Below are 20000 nucleotides of genomic sequence, written 5' to 3' on the forward strand. Positions count from 1 at the left end.
TATCGTGAAAGTGTTTGTGAAATTCCATCCAAAATACCTCACTTCCCAGCAATCTCAGTAATGAGATGAATTTCTTTTTTGAATTGCAGATACAGCGAAAATATGATAATTTGCATGAATCAAAATCAACCAATTCTAAATTAGTTATCGTTTAAAAGAAAACACGTTTTCTGTCATAAACTCCACAAACAATTAGTATCATTCCTTATCAAACAAATAATGTAAATTGGGAAACCCGATCCTTCGAAAAATGATAAATATATTATATCCAATCGAATTGCTCCACGAAATTGTATAGTTTTAAACAAGATTGTATAGAACAGAACTATCAACCACGTTACCAAATCCCCCATTCGCTTAAAAAATATAAATCCGAAATGATTATACAAATAATAACATATAAAAACTATTTGTGCTATATATAAACTTACGGTATCAATATTTACATTTTTCATTCCAAATTTAGTAATTGAAAAAGGAACCATCGGCCACGTCCACATCGCTCGTGTTCTCGTCCCAAAACATCCCTTTAGGACCTTGTCATCCGCGTAAGTAGGTGGAATTTGGTGTTTTTCGCCCATTTATGATGCCAATTCCGGTGGTTTCTCTCGAATTCCGCCTGGGTTATTGTTGACTGTTTAAAGGAGATTTAAGGAGGGTTTTTAAGCAGGTGGGAAAGGTAGTTCGTGTCAAAAAGAGAGGATAATGTTGTGGGACTTCCTCATGGTGCAGCTCGAACGTGTTATTGTTTGGGATTTTGTTTTAGAGTTTCGACTTTGTTTCGTGTCTCGTTTTCATTCGGAAATTATGACTTATTACAAGTCTTACGGGATATTTCATGATCTATAGATGAGTAACATGGAATAGAGATCGGGAATTAAGTAAATCTTAAGTCAAGCTTTTACTTTCTTGCCTTCAAGGTTTCCCTCTTTTTCTAGAGGTTTCTGTCGTCTTTCCGTGACTGAGGTGCATTTTCTTGTCATTATTTATCATGACATTCTGAAGGATTTTGCTGAGATTTGTCAGGATTTAAGCTCTTGTTAAGGCGTTCCTGTTCAATGTCTAGGTTTCAGTAGGAACGTGTGTGTAACTATGCAAGATCGTGGTCTTGTCTTGAGGAATAGTGATGCAATGTGTGCAGACGGCGGTGCTTGAGTAAAGTATTGAATGAGATTGGTAGTTGCACATAACTAATATGAGTTTAGTAGAGTTTAGTAGTGGTGAACCATTTTTGGAATCTGTTCAGTGTAATGTCTTGGAAATTGATCGTGAAGGTTATGCTGCAGTTGCCAATGCAGCGACCGCACCCGTTGGAGACTGAGCCCTTGTTTCTGCAACCAGCAACCACGGGAGCATTCATTGCCATGTGAAACCTTTCCAACCAGGGTTTTGCCTTCAGACCCCCACCTAGATTTTGACTTGATTTTTTATGGCACATGTTGCAACTTTTAAAGTTTTTTGGCTTAGCCAGCACTGATTATTTGATTTATTAATGAATTATTTGGTCATTTTCTAGTTTCACATGACCATTCAATCTGTGAATTATTCCTTCTTTCAAAATATACGTTGTAAAATGCCCAAATCTTGTTTTCCTTTGCTAATGATATTAATGATAGTATTGATTACAAAACAGTTACCCACTGAGATTGTTTATAACTCCAGTCATTCCTGGGAAATCCAGAAACCTCACCGTGTGAACCAAAATCCCCCCTAACCTAGGGATTTTGCCACTTGCCACTCAAACCCCATCCAATTGCTGTGGACTTCCTGTCCGTGTGTTATTTGTCACAGCCTATTTCCTTCATTTCTGACATTTTGTCTACACTGATTATTTTATGTATCAGTGGAGTTTTTCTTTTGGTATTAGTTATCGAGAATGAAGCACCCTCTAGAGGTAAAATCTCAAAATCAGGATATCTTGCACCCAAAAACCTGAACCTAACCTTTCCTATCTTCTATTTATTCTCTAGACAGGGTGGATGAACCCTCCCCTGAAACCCCCCCTTCATTAACTCTGTGCCAAAAAATGGCCACAACTCAAAAGGGAAATGGCATGTCATTTTCAACCTGTAAATGTTGAGAGAAACTATATAACATTTAATGTTAAAATGTGTAATTATCTGAAAGATGAGCCAAACTTTGCCTGATGGATAACAAATGAAACACAGCTAAAGTAAACAAGCATAACCTGCAATGCACCCAAACGCGATATCTGATGTACAAAACAATATTTTAAACAATATAACAAAATGTGCTTATCATGAGAACCAAAATAAAGAAAACCTACCATATCAAAATAATCCCCCACCCCCTACCCCGCTTATTAGCAAGATGTGAAATTACTAAACCAGATCATTAAAGCACGATGTCAAATTATTAAGCTATATCATTAAAGAATATACAACTCTTACCGTCAGTGTAGAGGGTACAAACAAGATGTGGCGAGGACGACCTGATGGAACCTTTCATTCTCCGCTAGGTACACCATTTGGAGTATGGCCTTGGTGAAGTGAAAATGCATATATCTTTTCTATATTGGGGGATTGTCACACCTTACTATATATTATCAAATCGGCTGATGTTGCATTTCGGACATTTAAGGGCCCCCAATATGAAGCCATGCGACCGGCATATTTCTCCCAAAAGTACCCGTACCTGCCATAAAAATAAATTTTTAATAACACTATTTATCCCTGATGATAAAGCTACTCTTTTACTTTCTCTGTAAAACAAATATAAATATAAAATAAACATTTAAACCAATATTTTAACTTGCCCCATGTCACACTGTGCACAAAAATTGTTGGGTCCATCCATGTCAAGCACTTACTGGAAAGTTCTCAAGTAATGAACATTGTGTATTGTTCCGACATGGGAGGCAATTAATGTAAAGAGGCAGTAACATTACATTGTTAGCAGTGAATCAAGGTTATGATAACGAAATTATAAATCATAAAATATCTACATTACATAGAAGAATACTTAAAATGTATAAGCATGAAAGGTTTGTAGAAATATGAATAAATAATGGATTTTAAAATTAGTAATCGGTAAGGTTTCCACGTTAGCTGAAAGTAGTGTGCAGAAAACGTGACATTTATAGAAAATGTAGACATAAACGAGGAACTCTGGCTTCTTAAGGGTGTTGCGGACTTTGCCTTGACGTTAAATGAGGCCTCTGCAGCTTAAACTATATTCTATCTCTATTTTTCCGCTCTATAAGATGGCGGTGTCCATTACCCTGTGTGTGTCAGTGTCTTTAACTTGTACCGGAATTTGGTATATACCATTGTAGTGAAGTCTCTCCAAGGTTTTTGGCTTTAGTTAAGGAATATGTAGGGTGCACTCGCTGGTGCATCCATACTGTAAAGAATTACCAGACAAGATTTAATCAGGTTACATCATCAATTATTGTAACAAAAAGAAAAGTTATCTTTATGGACACTCAGCTAGGACAAATTGATGATGGCATTCTTATAGCAGAAAGAGGTTAATCTTTACAGTAAGGATGCACTAAGTTAGGGCAAATGGAATTTGATATTCTGGTAGAGAACAAAAAGTTGGTCATTGGTACAAGATATAATCTGCAGACAAATGGTAGCCTCTAAAATTAAGGTAAAAGATTGGGGAAAGTGCCTCTTTCTGCCTAAGACTACTCAGTGCTCCTGAGTTCCAGCTCTTATCTTGCCATGTAAAGTGAGCTGAAAACAAGGTTTCTTGGGAAGTGCTGGGGGGCAGAGTTCAGCTCTTGCCTTGAAAACCAAGGTGAAAACAAGGTTTGTCAGCAGGTTTTGTGGTACAAGTTACTGAGCGCAACAAGAGGAAATACGAGGGAAAGGAACACCACCATTTTATAAAGTGTAAGAAAAGATTAAGATTCAACATAGTTAAAGCTGCAGTGGCCATTTTACTAGTAAATGAAGAAAAGGATGCCACATATCACAGCCCAGAGACTGTCCACAACACCCTCATGCAGCCAGAGTTTCATCTACATTTTTAAAATTTGTTTGATAATTGGTAATGTGTTAGTCTGGATGTCCTTGCCAGATATTCTTTCCAGTGCCATGTCACAAAATTTATTCAATCTAAGTTGCCATGAATAGTTTCTTTGACACAGCTTGAGGGGAAAGGTTAATCATTTGTAGATATGAGAGAGAGAAAAATGTTCTTAGAACTATGTTAACATGTATGTTCTATTTTATATTATATATATATACCTTGAGTTCTGATAGGCATTCTGGCATTGTATCATCGAGATGAGCTCCTGCCTTGCATAACAATAGTTACTAAGTAAATTATAGAGATTAATTGATAGTGTATGTACAGTTAGTAATACTTTTTTTTTTTTTTTTTTTTTACATATTTTAGATATCAAGATGCAGATCTTCGTGCGTTCCGAGGTCACCCATGTGGTGGAAAATGCTGAACAACAAACAGTTGGAGATGTCCGTGCCTTCATCTGCCAAGCTGAAGGTCTCCCAGAGACTGAAGTGAGTCTGCAGTTATATCTAACTTGATGGATTATATTTGGATATTATATAGTAATAAGCATAATTATTCATTTCAGGTTCAGTACTGAAGGAAAGGTGTCTTGACTTTATTACTTGTATGATTATTTTACTATTTTCATTTACAGGTGAGGCTTTATGCTGCTGGATCACCCCTTGACAATGACAGCTTCCCCCTGGCCAACCTGAACACTGATGCCATCGACGTCAATGTTGCCCTTAAGGGAGGTGAGTAAAACTTTTTTTTAACTCATAAAAAAAAAGCAATAATTGTAAGAATAAATACATGTAGTGAGAATGTAAAGCTCCAAATTTAGTTTTCTTACATTGCTGTAAGTAGCAAGGGGGGTTTGTAGAAATTATAGGCTTAATGTTTCTCTCCTCCTCCAGGTAAGGTTCACGGTTCCCTGTCCCGTGCCGGTAAGGTCAAGGGCCAGACCCCCAAGGTTGAGAAGAAGGAAAAGAGGAAGTCAAAGACCGGCCGTGCCAAGCGTAGGATCCAGTACAATCGCCGTTTCGTCAATGTTGTGGCATCCTTCGGCAAGAAGCGAGGACCTAACAGCAACTCATAAGTTGATATGTACCCTCTTAAAGAAATGAAAAAAAATACAACCTGAGACAGCATTTTTATTTTTGATCCTCAATTTAATTGGATATGTTTCATGCCCATTTTATTTTGAAATGCAAGATAATAAGATCCAGACAGTTGAATGTTATCCTAAATGGCAATGAAAAATTTTGATGAAAGAAAAGTTTGAGTAATTATTAGTGATTTGTGAAATAATACATTTTTAGTGGAAGTTCTTTAAATGCCTTTTTTTAAGAACAGGAGAGTATTATTTTATAATACCATACCCTTTATATTGTGTTCTTGGTTTCTATGGAAAAAGAACAGACTTGTATTAGAATTTGACTGATATAATTTTGTTTAAACTTTGTACCATTCAGTTTGTATTCTTGGTTTCTGTGGAAAGGAGATGAATGATTTTATCAGAAGTTTATTTGACTTTTTATGCTATTGAGTCTGGTTCCATTCAAATAAATGTTCTTGTAAGTTCACTAAGGAAATAAAAGTTGCTAATAAATGTGTATGATTCTCTTCTTCTGTAGTACTTTGCAAGAATCAGAAAATTCTCACTTAATTGTCAACAGTACATCTATATGAAGCCTAGTTTTGTTCCTTCCAGCCGCCCATCCTTCTATTTTGTTTACATATTTCTCTATGCAAGGCATGTCTATAGTGGCTTCAGAATTCGTCATATAACTAAAATTGTATGTAAGAAACTGCCATGATTATAAATGTCTTCAAAACCAGCAAAGAAATCCTTGATGTCTTAGGTTTATCCTGGGTTTACTTCCCAACTTACCTCGAATCAGAAAAGTTTAGTGGAACTAAGTCTTGATAAAGGGACACAAGCCTTCAGAAATGTAAGACATTCTTAAAGGCATGTCCACACAGGCAATTGTAATTAAAGGTGATTATACAGGTCAGAAAACAGGAATACTTGTTCACTGAGTTTGTCTGCCTGTCCCCTCCCCCCTTATCCCTTGCTTTTTGTTATCAGAGGGCTGTGACAGAGGTCCATTGTAGGGGATCACCCCAACTTTGGATCTTGGCCCTTGTCTCAACCAATTTTGCATTGGTCTTTCATTTTCCCCTTTCCCTTTCCTTCTTTTCTACATCCCCTCCTGTCCACTTCCTAAGGTTAGAGCCGTGCTGAAAGGATGAAAGGCTTGCTTTGTTAGTCTTGAATGGGCTCTGTGCTCCATTTGTTCTTCCCTTTTTATTCTTTTCACTTAATAATCAAAAGCACTCTACAACCTTTAACATTAACATTCTTCGTCCAACTTATTTTCTCATACTAACCTTTTTGCCACAATATTTTAACATAGTGCTGTATGACCTTTCATATCGGGTACATTTATTTTGTTTTACCATTAACCATTCTTATACCTCCGTGATGTTTGCTGTCAATTTCATCCATTCCAAATCATCCACCCAGGTCATTACTCAACCTTCTGAATTACACCCCTTCCTCTCAACATCCACTCCATCTGCTGCAGAGTCTTCACTGTCTACCCTCTCCTCCCGTATTACTACTACTCACCCTTGTCCTCATCTCACAGTACTACCTCATCTTCCTCCCACCCTCATCCTTCTACTGCTTCCACCTCTACAAACATTTTGAGTTCTCTTTTTGGCCTATCCAAGTAGAATTGATTCTTTGTGATTCCCCCTACAGCACCTTACTCTTTTGATACTCTTCACTTCTAACAGTGTCTCCAAAATCAGAGGCATAGTTTCCTTTCGCAGTTGTTGCTACATTTACGCCCTATCACAGTTACATCCGAGTCCCAAGCTTGTGGGCTATTTACCCTTACCGACCTCACTGGTAAACCTTTTCATGCCAAAACTCGCTCTTCTCCTAATACTTGTATGGGAACAATTTCTGTCTCTCCAACTGATTGTCCTGTCTACAAGAAGGACTGGTCAGACTGAAAATTACCTACTTGCCTGCCTTATTGACTATGATGCAGAGGCCAGCATAAGTTCTACACCAATATTGTCAAGATTAGCTTCCCCAGACATGACCATAAAGTCCATATTGCAGGAGTCTTGCCCTATCCATATTGACCCCTTCCCCATCAGTCAGAAATGTTCGCATTTTGGCCACCCAGCCAAACATTCCCTTCACTGCCCACTGCCCTCTATATGCCCAAACTGGTCATGACCATTTAAATTGCTCTGTTCAATCATGTGTGCATATTGTGGTGGCTCCCAAAACATACTCTGTAGGAGCTGTGTACTGCCTGCAAGCTCTTAAGGTGAGGTAGCAGGTCTGATTCAAACTAGGCCTCACTCTACATGAGGCCAGACAGGAATCACGGCAACAAGGTTTTTCTCTGCATATTCCAAAACTGTACTTCGCTCTGCATCCCTCCCATCTTCTCAAGATGTCTCAGCATTCCCAGTATCTCTTCCCTCTACCACAAACATCCTACCTCTACTCCCGTTCTCCCTGTCAAATTTCTTTTCCAGTCTAAATCTAGATACTCCAGTTTCTACCATTTCTTTAATGCCAACCCCTCCTCCTCTCTTTACCTGTCACACCAGGGAATTTAAAGTCTCATCCCATCTCCTACTACATCCTTTCCCACCTCTCTTGCTCATCACATATATCCCCTCTTCGACTCACAAGAAAACCTTTGATTTTCAGATCTCACCCAACTTCCGTCCAGAAACTCTTGACATCCAAAACTACCTGATCATGACCCAAGAGAATACTCAGCTCCCTCCAATCCCTTTATTCCTATTCCCTTTCCTCTTACTTATATCTGCCTTACTTCCTTTGTTCCCCCCACTTTATCATGTTCACTACCATACTATCATATAACACTCGATAACCTTTTGTGTATGGGTGTGGGTGTGCGTGCATGCATTTGCATGTACATTCACACAATATCAAGCACTTTGTAATGTCCCTTGTTCAGGCAAACCAAGGGTGTCCCGATGCCCATGGTTAAGTAAAATCACCAGATAGGGCCATCTGCCTTGTAGTTTGACCTGTTGCCAGGCATGGATAAAGGACCCTGCCAGACCCAACAGCTCCATGCCTAATGACACAATAAATAGGCAAAGTCTACTGGGCATTGTTCGATCATGCGAAAAGGGCCTATCAGTATGTTGATGAGCAGGCATAAATGGTGGTCATGCCCTATATGAAAACAAGAGGTAGGTTAAGTGGATAAACATGTCAGTAGTTTGCCCAACTTTGACACTTGTTGGACATGCCTGCTGATTAGGACAACTCATCCATATATGCCTATAAATTTAATATCAGGCTTAGTACTTAAGAAAACTTCTACCCATGTTGGAAGAGGAATAGTACATCCCATGTCATTATTAAGTCCTGTCTTGCTTGTATGCTTTAAGGGTTATGAATTTTCATTTTTATGTTTATTATTTTATTTTTTTATTGATAATGTAGGCTAATTTATAGTCTTTAGGCTGTTTAAAGTGCCATACAACAGTAGCATCTGCATGAGCAGTATTTACTTCATAAGAGATCACTTCATTAAAAATTCTACATACTTAAGGAATGTTAAACACTTTTATCTTTGTAAATTATATTTCCAAGATATTCTTGGTAAATCAATGAAATAACATTCATTAGTACATAAATAAATTCTAAAGGGTTCCAACACAAAACTACAACAGAAGTACATTTTGTACGTAAATCTGGAAACCAAAATATATACATATAATTTATTCCACATTGATAGATTTGCCTGCAAAACTGCCACAAATCTGTTTTTCAACAACAGCCTATTTAACTGCAACAGAATAATAAATACTCAACTTTTCACAGCATTGACAGCCTGTAGTAAAGAACTGCTATCTAAATTAAACCTTATAAAATTATGCACCCAGTATACAGGACATGATTATTTGAATTCACTGTGACATGTTCTTTTTCTTCTCTTTTTTCATTACTGGTCATGCAATTTATTTTCTTTCCTTATCTATACATTTTCCATTTGTTCAGTTACAAAAAGTGAACCCTTCTCTAATTTCTCTGGGGAGTTTTTTTTTTTTTTCTTTTTTCTTTTTTAACATGGCATCCTTTGTTGCAAAATACAATATTCTATGGTCACTCTGATATCTGGAAGGGAGGGTAATTATACAAGGCTAAAACTTTTACTTTTTTTCTAGCATCATCCTCATAAGGCACTATTCTCTTAAATAAGATTTACTCCACAAAAAGATACATTTTCCAAAGAGGCAGTCACTCTCTAAAATCTCTTCTATGAAGAGATAAATCATAAATATGCATTTTTCAATTGGCTAGGAAAACACATAAATTGGGCCCAAAGACCCAAAAATATTATGCTTATAAACATGTCTATATACTTCTCTCTACAAAGAAAATAAATGAAGTTACTGTTGTTCCTGGTAAACTGATCTGTATATTCTAAACTCACTTTATAGGTGGAAAATCTTATAACTAAACAAATGTAACTTCATTGAGAACTTGCATACAGTAATCATATACATACACATTTATACACATATAGATCAACAGATTATATCTATGTATCTATGTATCTATATATCTATATAAAACTATATCAATACCCATATATCTATCTATATAGATATATAGATAAATAAAGATATAGACATGCATACATACATAATACAGATACACATATTACATCCAGATACATACTTTAAATACATATATATATACTTACTAGAATGTATATGTATATGGTGCAATATGATGTACAGACAATGACAGTACACATGAAACATGCCAAAATAAAGAAAAAAAAAATCCAGATATTTCTGCAGCCACAACCATCTTTCCTTAAAATGTAAACTGCCTTTCCAAATTTCACTCTTCTACTTTAAGTACATTCTAAACAAAGTGAAAAATTATGATGCCACTGCTTTAACAAGAGATACATATGCACATCCTTGGAAAAAAAATAACTTTAAATAAAGCTTTACAAAGATCTGAGGACTATGTACTCTGTATGCATACAAGATGGTTTTAAAGGCTACAATAACAATAGCTGAATTATATTGTGTTCACATATATCTTGCCTTGGATGATTCTAGGATGCCTAACAAGATATTACTAGGCTGTGGGCTTTACAACTGCTGCACACTATTTGTACTTAAAATGGCTGGAAGAACTTAAATTTTAACACGGTAAAAAATGGGTGAACCTCAATTTTAGCACAAAAGTAAAATGTGGAACCCATCATATGAAAATTAATACATGGGAAGATTTTATGATTTTAAAACATAAAACAATGAATAGTATCATGTGTAAGAAAGCAATCTAATTTCATAATCATTTAGGAAGTGTTCCTCCAAAATTACTTGTTAGATTCTGACAAAGAAAATTGTTCTCACATAAGCAACTAAAGGGAGACATACAGAGAAACCAATTAACATTACTATAGATAATGCTCTTAGCCACCTAGAAAGGTGTCTATCTGTCTTTATATCACAATGTCTTCTTTGCAATTACAGTTTTTCGTTATCTATTTCAAGTAAGTAAAAATCACGATCCCAAAGTCCAAGATTTTACTATCAGGCTAATTACTCCTCTTTAGAAAAAAAAGATCACGTATTCATATAAAGGAACATCTGATAGTTATGTAAGAACAATTATTTTCTATTATCCCTTTTCCTCTACCTGAGATAAGTCTTCAGAAGAAAGTAATGATTCAGGTATACAACTCGTGCTCCTGAAAATGTGAATTTAGTCTGCATCATGAGAGAAAATCAACTAATGATACTATTGTAACATTGTTAAATGGTGCTCTAACATGCATTCAGAAAACTTTTATTCTACAAAATGTTATTTGACCTAGATCCATTAATTGTATTTCTCTAACCTTTCAGCTTGCCTTTCTATCAGGTCCTGACCCTAACAATTCAAAGTTCATATACTCCCCCCCACCAAAAAAATAAAATAAAATCAACCTATGTGGCAGTGGTGTAATGTGTATCCTCTTCTCCATGTTGCAGCATAAACTTAAAATAATAATGAGGCATTTTCCTGTAACAATGAGAATGCTATCTGCAGCCTCAAGAGGGAATTGTGTCAACCATATTTGGACAAGAGTAAAAAGGACAAACAAGTGATAATAGCATTAATCCCTCACTGGGCAGGAAAATCAAGCTCTCAACCTGTACTAGGAGCAAAACAAGGAAATATTTTCATATTACACATAATGTATATCTATATATGTATCAATAACAACTGACAATATAATGGCAGAATAAACAAAAAGTACTGTATATGTATCAAACATGTATACACTCATAACAAGGATCAACTGGTAACACAGTATTGGTGTTTGTAAGGGGAAAATTAATACAAAGAGCACTGTATCTGCTTCAATAGTCCTCCTAATGTGATCTTTCAACTCAAGAGTATGATAACCTGACAGTGAAAAAGAAAATAAAGCAATAAATAAGATGAGCAGAAATGAAAGAAAAATATATTGTTGACAATACTGATAGAAACATCTTTCCTTACATTAGGAACTAAATATATACTACAATTCACATATTTTCTATTAATGAGTATATTGTCTTACTCCTTGAAGGAAGAGCAGTGACCTACATAAATGATCTAAACCAATCAAAATCAAATAATAATTTTAAAATCTTACAGCATATCACAGGCAAAAGAATTTTATGGGACCACATTATGCACACTCCATACACTCCCCAGATAAATGGAAAGAACCGCTCGGCAATAGTCAAAAGACCTCTCATACTTTACAAAACAGAACTCAATTTCTTGTATTATTGACTCACTACACAATGCGTTTCTTACTGACCTGAGTTGGAAAAAAATGTATAGCTTGGAAACTGAATATATACATGCAACAGTATCAACTCTGGGGCCTTCTCTTCCAAAAAAACACTTGATATTAAGAAAAAAGGGAGGCAAAATTACTATTGTCTTCTCTAAAACAATATACTACACAAGAATAGGTTTTTCCCCTTTTTTCTTTTCTTTTTTTTTTGAATTTGTTAAGTACTTTACAAAAATACTAAGAAATATTTAAATTTTCCTTCTCCTGTTTCTTTGATCCCTTACTTGATAAAATAATGATATACAAGTTCATATGCAACTGTCAATAACAGGAATAATATCTAATTTCTAATTCCCTTCTGTTATATGAGACTATTTGAACCTCAACTTACACATAATAATTTCCTGAATCTCTCCTTTTATTAAATCCTTATAAAATTAAGCACACTACTGGCATGGAAGATTTGACATACATGCAAACAGCAACATACTTGTATATATCACATAAGTTCTTATTAAATACAGAGAGAGAATAAAGACATTAACTGTAGAATTAACACAGAATCTATTTGCCACATCTCTGCTCACATTTAGAATATTGCCTAAGAATGGTTTGGAAATCTCCATACTCAAACCTATTTAAAGATGGAACTGCAAAAAATTCACTTAATCTAATTTGCCACGGCAGGAACCCCATGGTCGAAATGGGCTCTCCTATTGTGATGACGAGTTCAGGGTCTGGCTGGCCTCGTGTTACTTTTAATGATTCTAATAACTCCTGATTCACTTTACTCGTTCCTGAGCTCAGCTGGCGGGCTGTGGCTGCAAGGCTGCCTTTGCCATCAGTCAGGCTTAAGAGGTTTACAATAACATGTGGTCCCGACCTGCTATTTTCTACAATGTCCTTTGCTTGGTTTGCTTCATTGTTATGAGTAATCACTGTGTAGTTGATGTCAGCACACATCTCTTCAAGATGCTGGAGTATCACCAATCGCTGTCGTTTCAGAGCCCCATGCATATCGTATAGGGAAACATAGCGCACCCCATACCCAACAGCCCATGTGATCACATTGGCAAGATTAGAAATCTGATACACTTGCTTCCCTATGCACACCAACCCCAAGTGCTGTGGGATCTTCTTGAGCTGTGCGGCATCAGCTTGTATGCGGAGCACAGGCAGATCGCCTCCTCTTAACACTGCACTAACTTGAAGGAACACTCGGTGAAGGAGGTGGAAGGTGTCAAGGACTGAGAGTGCCAAGCTGGCCAGGAAGTGGGCAACAAAGTATAACAACTGGAATATTGGCAGCAGGACATCCATCTCTGAAAGAAATGAAAAGAAAAAAAAAAAATTAGATATACAAAATATTTTAAGAGATCTTTTGTATAATCGTTTAAAATTTTGGCAACAGGTAAAATATTTTTCGTGATTCCCAGGAATCTGCGTTAAATAGTCTAAAAAGATAATGAAAGTAGACATAATTTTCATAAGGTATCATAAAAATTGTTTATCTTAATACCTCTGTTTTTCTTTCTTTCTTTCTTTTTTTGACAATCTGTCAATTATGCATTTTCCATCAAATTCTGTATAATAAATGAACTAAAAATACACATTACTACCTGCATTTTTGTCTTGACCTTTCTAATTATATTAGTATATACCTATAAAGTAATAAATTATATCATTGGTGGTTCTAGATGTTTGCATATAGCATGTGTCTAACTGCTTATTACAAACTAATAGTGTTCTAATAATCACAAAAATGACCATAATTATCATAATCATCATTCTCATCATCCTCGTCATCATTATCATCATCACCAGTAATAGCCAAGTAGAAAGATCTTACACTTCAAAATATTTCTTTTCAGATCTGCCACACTATAAAATCTAAGCAAATTTCGTAGTTTTTCACAATAGTTCCACATAAAGGATTGCAGCAATTTTGATATTGATGAATTCCTCTCACTCTGTAGTATCCCAATAAATAGAAATTATCATGCAGAAATCCCCAAACCCCTACATTCTTGGTCTTGATAGCAGGGGTGGGCATGGAGGGTACCAGGGAAATTGCTGAGTAAATTATGAATAATAAACACAGAACTAGTCACTATTTTGTCTAATGCAGGAGCCTGTGCCTCCTGTGATTCCCCAACCCCTACCTGGGAAAACAGAGAATCCTCTACATATTCATGGCAGGAGAGAGCATCTGACAGGATTCCGCATCAGCCACTCCTGCTTGTCAGTCATATGCTCTCTCCTGCTGTGAATACAAGAAGGATTCTTTGTTTTCTTGGGTGGGGGTTGAGGGCAGCAGCCCCCATGAGGGGATTGCAGGGGGCACAGCCCACTGCACTTGAAAGTATAGTTACTGATTCTGTGTATGTGATTCATATTTTACCTAGCAATTTCCCGACCATTTTTTATACCCTCCCCTGCTATTGGGAATAAGACTGTCGCTAATGAGGGGGGCTTGTATGCAATAATAGTAGATAATGAGAGGAATCCATCAATACCAATACTATTGTAATCTGTCATGCTGAACTACTGTGTAAAATTATTGCAAATCATCCTTTCACTCAGGACCTATGCAATCAAGCAATCTGGTACTAGGCTAACTGTAATTAAAGAATAATGGCTCTTCCAAGATAAAATAATATATCTACTGGATAATGAACATAAAAATCATAAACTTTCCTGGGTATAGGTTACCGTGAGCAACATGCGGAGATAGAGGGAAATAGACAACTCCATCTCATTGAGCATAAGAAATACAAAAAAGAAACAACATAGTTTAAGCTGCAGCAGCCTCATATTTACTGGTACATGATGAAAATGTCTGCGGCATATCACCACTCAAAGAGTAAGTCCATAACACCTTCACACAGCCAGTATTCTTAATGTCAGGGTCTATATGCATAACAGGGTAGGAGCTTCCTTTCGAAACAATTTTGATATTTATCTGCATGAAATCCACTGATTTCAACGATTCTTGATGTTGTTTCTTGTGCAAAAGCTTCGTTGATGAGATCTGAGTACCACTTCCATCGACAATCTTAAATTGTTAGTCCCGTTAGCAGGGGAGGGCATGAAGTATATCAGGGAAATTATGGGGTAAAACAGGCTTAAATAAGAAGAAAAGCGAACAAAAACACAAAAAAACGTGCCCAAATTTCGCAAAAAAAAATTGGCTAATGAAACTCTATGGACATGCCCACCATCTTTGGAAGTCTATGCACCGATGCAGCGAAATTCGAATCCAACGCATCTTTCGGCAAAATCTACGGGATTTCACACCTTCCAAGCACAAAAAAAGTCCTAGCCAAACCTAACCTAGCAATTTACTGTGCCGTGACTAGGCGTGCCCTTCGGGCACTGCCCGTGGGGAGGGTTGATGGGGGGCAAGCCCCCCCAACATCCCCCGGGACACATTCTCTCCACCTCAGTATGTACGGCAAGATAGAGCTACATCCATACTGTAAACAATAAACCTAATACCTTTATATATCAAAAGACCGAACTGTCAATGTTCCGCCACTTCTTTCGGTTGGTCCATCGATCGGTCTATTGTGGATTGTGGATCCCTTCGTTTTTATCGCTTTTTTTCGGATATGGGGTACTTGATGGCTTCAGAAATCGAAGTGCGATAGCTATTTAAGTCTTTTTCTTCTTTGTTGCCACTGTATAGCCTTAAGAATAACCTAGAATCGACACAACACCGAAAACAAAACATTTCTTACTGGCTCTCTGTCACTGACTACCTGCGAATCCTTCTATCATAACTGGTGGCGAGAAGTGCGAAAATTCGCATGCGCAGAAGATCCTTCAGACTGATTCCTGTTAAAACCTGTACAATCAATCTTAAAACACGTAAATGAGGTATAAAAAACATTACTAAGGGTCTTTGAATGATAACTATGGAACGGCAGACACTTATGATTAACAAAATATTTCAACAATCGCTCAGCAATACATGCACTAGTCTGAACATTGCAGTACTCGGTTCTGCATCCAGTTCAATGTTTACTTTTGTCATGAAATGATATTGATGGCCTTAGGCAAAATTGGGCCTTCACCTCTGTTCATTTACATATAGCACCTTTGGGAAGCATTTGCACAAATATTGCCATAAAAGGAAAGTGTCTTGGTTTGAATCGGTCTATTGATTTATATAGGTTTTACCTCCCAACTCAGGCACTACCTCATACCGTTGGGTATTTGGATTCACCTGGGACTTGAGTCTCTGGAGGGTGGGTTGCTCTCGGTAACATTTATCCTCTCCTGATATACTGTGAATGTCAACTACACTGTTCTATCAGTAAATATAATCTAATAACATTAAAAATACACCGTGGATATTGTTCCGGCACCGGATTTTATAACAGTTTGGCTATTCGTCCGGCATACATACGCACTATGCGCGTAAACACACTCGTGCATTAGCCTTGCATACAAACTTTGGCGTTATTTTTGTGCTGTTTATTGTTCATGGCTAAGGGTCGATCATCGATTATGGTATCCTTCAAAGTTGGAACTGAATTTGCCAGTTTTGCTGATGTGAAGGACAGCTTGACCAAATTTCGAGAGAGCACTTTCGCACAGTTTTATGTCAAAGATTACGGCAATCAGGAGGGGGTCCGGGGCGTAGCCCCCGTGTTAGGAGGGATTTTTGGTTCATATGGCGATCCTACTGGTAGTTCGTGCATTTAAGTTGCGATTCACTCGCTCGTTCGTTTCCGCAACACTGTGTCGAATCATCCGTGGCTGAATCTTCTCTCAGGTTTCTATATTTTTCACTTTCTTTATAATATGAAATGCTATCCTTGGCTCAGATTTTCAATTTCCCACATTCTTTTTGCTTTTTAAAATACATGGTATGAATGACCCCCCCCCCCCAATCCCCGATTCCCCACGGGATCCCCCAACATAGTTGGCGGGACCCAGGGACTTCGTCTTTGACGGGTGCGGTCCTGTTGTTTATAGGCACGAAAAATCACAGAAATGTCAAACTGTAGCAAACTTTGCATGTATGTCCACTTGGTCCTAAGAATAATTAAAAATGTTGGTGTGCGTGAAATGACCCAGAATTATTGACTGTGCGCAAGCGCTAGTGTATGCCAGACGAATAGCCAAAATGTTATAAAATTCGGTGCCGGAACAATATCCACGGCATTCAAAATAATGATCACTATTAATAACCTACACTAATACCACTAATCTCTCATTCAACTTGCAAACTGTCCCAGAAAATGATTACAGCGCCTTAGAATCTGGTTAAAGTTGCATAATTAATTAAAGAATTCACAACACGAAAAGAAAATAACTGAATAATGCAATACAATACACTGATACTAACCTGCATATTAAACGTACACTATGTAGCTACACTTATGTAAATCTGAACACCAGATTAATAAGCCCACGTCGAATAAATTCTAGGCGTTACAATAATCCCCATTTCCAATTAGTTCAACTGTCAAAAAGCAGGTATACTAGAATCGGCAAAATCTTCCCTTTATATAGTGGCAGTATTGACAACACATCATCTGACGACACATCATTTGCTTTTCTCTTGGAGAAAACGGGGTAATACGGGCTAAAAACTAACACATTTCAGTCAAATGGGCGTTTGTGAGTAGATTTCACCAAGGCACACAATCATTTATCCACTTACTTGACAGTTTTCAGTCATATGTTCATTCCCACTAAAGCAGCTCAAGTCACTCAATGTAAACACTCGAACACGTCGCTCAGCATTCGAGATCGCGGGAAAGGTCCAATAAATTCCGCAAACAACCTTTATTTTCACCAAAGTTCCATCGGATTAAAGTGGAATATCAAGAGTCGTATTTTCTTTACAATTAGAATACGAGAATATAAAGAATAAGCGCCCAAATCCTCGAAACAGGACTCGAACGCGATCACAGGATGGCACGTGATTGGTCCACGTCCGAGGCCGCGCCGGTGGACACGCCGACTCATCTCGCCCATCTTTACACTATTATTTACATCCTGCCCGAGCCTAGTAGGCCTCACCGTAGCGGAGAAAGTGCGAGGCGTTTGCCACGTACGCCTGCGTACGGAAGTACGGAAGTGCGGGTGTTCGTAGGACGTCTCTAAGGACGGGAGAAGACGCGGTACTCGAGTTTTCATTCAAGGAAGTGATGTTCAGCGGGGAAAAGGCTTGTCACAGCTCCACTTTCTAAGACGCGATCTTACTGCCCCGTCGCTGCCGTTTGCTTTCCCATGAGTCGGCGGCGCGTTGTTGTGCAGTCATGCATTGTCTTGGTAGCTTGCCTGACGTGGGCGAAATGTGCAACAGGGAAAGGTTCACTACAGCGGGGTGACTCGGCAGGTGGTGCCCCTCCCCCCTCGACGGGCGGCGCCGGAGGGGAGGCGGTCGTCTTGTGGTGGACTCCTTTTACAGGGATTATGGGTCAGTCGCGAAATTGCGGTTTGGGCTCTTGCTTTTTTACAGAGGATCGCTCTTACCTGCACAACAAGCGACTGAAAGCGGTACTGTTTTATGGGAGTGACTTCAGCATCGAGGACCTCCCTCTCCCCCGGCAGTCGAGGCACTGGTGGGGCCTCCTGCACGAAGAGTCCCCGAAAAATCAACCTCTCTTCGACCACCAACCTGTCTTGCAGCTTTTCAACATTACGTCTACATTTCGCCGTGGTTCTAACTTTCCTCTCACACTGCAACATCTGAAATCCATCGAGGCGCTCACTTCAACGCGCGAATTCGTTCCCACAAAGGAAAAAAACCACTTGCTCGGGAAAGAAAGTTTAGCGCCTGTCGTCTACGTACAGTCGGACTGTGACACGCCAGCCCAGAGAGACAAGTATGTCAGTGAATTAGCCAAGTATATCAAGATCGACTCGTACGGCGCGTGTCTGCACAATCGAGACCTTCCAGCTCACCTGCAGGACCCGGCAGGGACTTACAACCACGGCGACTTCCGCGCTCTGGTCGCCAAGTACAAGTTTGCCATCGCCATCGAGAACGCCGGCTGCGACGACTATATCACCGAGAAGCTGTGGCGGCCCTTGACTCTTGGGACCGTGCCTGTGTACTGGGGTTCGCCCACCGTACGAGACTGGGAACCCAATCCACACTCGGTCATCGTCGTGAGCGATTTTCAGACCCCGAAGGAACTCGCGGTGTTCCTCCACCGGCTGTTAGAAAACGACACTTTGTACGAGTCCTACCTGAAGCACAAGTTAAACCAGGAAGTGACAAATGCCTATCTTTTGGAGACCATGGAAAAACGCCGCTGGGGAATCGACAATGACTTCGAGAAGGGAAATTTCATCGAGCATTTCGAGTGCCACGTGTGCGACCAGGTGCTGACGCGACATTCGGGCGGCAGGAGCAGAGCCAATCCCGGGGAATTCCAGGCAGATCTGAGTCACTACGGATGCCCAGAGCCTGAAACGGTGCTCGGGGAGGACGAGGAAGCCAGGAACTTTTGGGTGGAACAGTGGAACAAGGCGAGGGTGGAAGCGCAGGTGTTGCATAGACTCGTCTCTCTTCCGCCGAAGCGCTTCACTCCCGACGAGTTCTTCGACGCCGTGATTCCCGAATTGCAAAGAGACGGGTTTTTCCAAAGGTTCCCTCCTGAGCACGAGGAGTTGTGAACTGCACTCAGGGTTTAGAGATATATATTGTTTTTTTCTACTCTTTCTGTCTCTTCAGCGTATCAGTTGACCAGATTTATTATATTTTTCTATGTATAATTATTATTTTCTATTAATTTAAATATTTTTGATACTATATTGTTATGTTAAATATCGTGTTTAATTATTGTAACCTCCAGCGTCTTAGAAAATAGGCGTAAAGCCTTGAAATATCCACAATACCAAAGATAAACAAACGTGAATGTTAATATGTTTTTTGTTCTTTTGTTTGATGTTTTGAATTTGTTTGGCTTTGTATATGTTTTAGTCTCAACATAACCCTGTCTGTTATTTGTCTCTTGTATTGTTTGTGATTTTATGTGATTCCTATCCATATACCCAATTTATACCATTAGGTACAAAATAAATGGTGCTAAATCAGTGTTGGTGTCTTAAACCGCATAGGTATATACCCGTCTCTCTTTTTCGCTTCCATTCCTTCCATCTTTATCTCTCTTCCGCTTT

General features: G+C 38.5%; 3 protein-coding genes across 8 annotated transcripts; 2 read left to right on the forward strand and 1 right to left on the reverse strand.

Moving 5' to 3' along the window:
- Window positions 1-417: 417 nt before the first annotated feature.
- On the forward strand, window positions 418-5125 carry LOC113824162 (ubiquitin-like FUBI-ribosomal protein eS30 fusion protein). 3 transcript variants are annotated; one of them, XM_027376911.2, is made up of 4 exons: window positions 418-548; window positions 4369-4490; window positions 4637-4736; window positions 4899-5125. In XM_027376911.2, the coding sequence occupies exons 2-4, from the start codon at window positions 4377-4379 to the stop codon at window positions 5078-5080; spliced, it is 396 nt and encodes a 131-aa protein (XP_027232712.2). In that variant the 5' UTR covers window positions 418-548; window positions 4369-4376; the 3' UTR covers window positions 5081-5125. The 3 variants fall into 3 exon arrangements, with proteins under 3 accessions (XP_027232712.2, XP_027232714.2, XP_027232715.2); XM_027376913.2 differs by having other exon boundaries at window positions 500-552; XM_027376914.2 differs by lacking the exon at window positions 418-548 and adding an exon at window positions 652-670.
- Window positions 5126-8619: 3494 nt separating this feature from the next.
- Tango14 (transport and golgi organization 14) lies at window positions 8620-18485 on the reverse strand. Of its 4 annotated transcripts, none has more exons than XM_027376904.2 (2): window positions 18348-18485; window positions 8620-13177 (listed from the first exon to the last, which is right to left on the reverse strand). In XM_027376904.2, the coding sequence occupies exon 2, from the start codon at window positions 13173-13175 to the stop codon at window positions 12420-12422; it is 756 nt and encodes a 251-aa protein (XP_027232705.1). In that variant the 5' UTR covers window positions 13176-13177; window positions 18348-18485; the 3' UTR covers window positions 8620-12419. The 4 variants fall into 4 exon arrangements, with proteins under 4 accessions (XP_027232705.1, XP_069995487.1, XP_027232703.1 ...); XM_070139386.1 differs by lacking the exon at window positions 18348-18485 and adding an exon at window positions 17892-18020; XM_027376902.2 differs by lacking the exon at window positions 18348-18485 and adding an exon at window positions 17530-17786.
- LOC113824155 (alpha-(1,3)-fucosyltransferase 10) lies at window positions 18102-19918 on the forward strand. The gene has a single exon (XM_027376901.2). The coding sequence runs from the start codon at window positions 18102-18104 to the stop codon at window positions 19494-19496; it is 1395 nt and encodes a 464-aa protein (XP_027232702.2). The 3' UTR covers window positions 19497-19918.
- Window positions 19919-20000: the final 82 nt, after the last annotated feature.

The sequence above is a fragment of the Penaeus vannamei genome, chromosome 25 (genome assembly GCF_042767895.1).
Source record: "Penaeus vannamei isolate JL-2024 chromosome 25, ASM4276789v1, whole genome shotgun sequence".
In the NCBI taxonomy this organism is placed as follows: domain Eukaryota; kingdom Metazoa; phylum Arthropoda; class Malacostraca; order Decapoda; family Penaeidae; genus Penaeus; species Penaeus vannamei.

Coding starts and splice junctions, on each gene's coding strand:
- Tango14 (XM_027376904.2), bottom strand. CDS start 13,175: ATGGATGTCCTGCTGCCAATATTCCAGTTGTTATACTTTGTTGCCCAC.
- LOC113824162 (XM_027376911.2), top strand. CDS start 4,377: ATGCAGATCTTCGTGCGTTCCGAGGTCACCCATGTGGTGGAAAATGCT. Junction 4,491..4,636: donor AAGGTCTCCCAGAGACTGAA/GTGAGTCTGCAG, acceptor TTTCATTTACAG/GTGAGGCTTTATGCTGCTGG. Junction 4,737..4,898: donor CAATGTTGCCCTTAAGGGAG/GTGAGTAAAACT, acceptor CTCCTCCTCCAG/GTAAGGTTCACGGTTCCCTG.
- LOC113824155 (XM_027376901.2), top strand. CDS start 18,102: ATGAGTCGGCGGCGCGTTGTTGTGCAGTCATGCATTGTCTTGGTAGCT.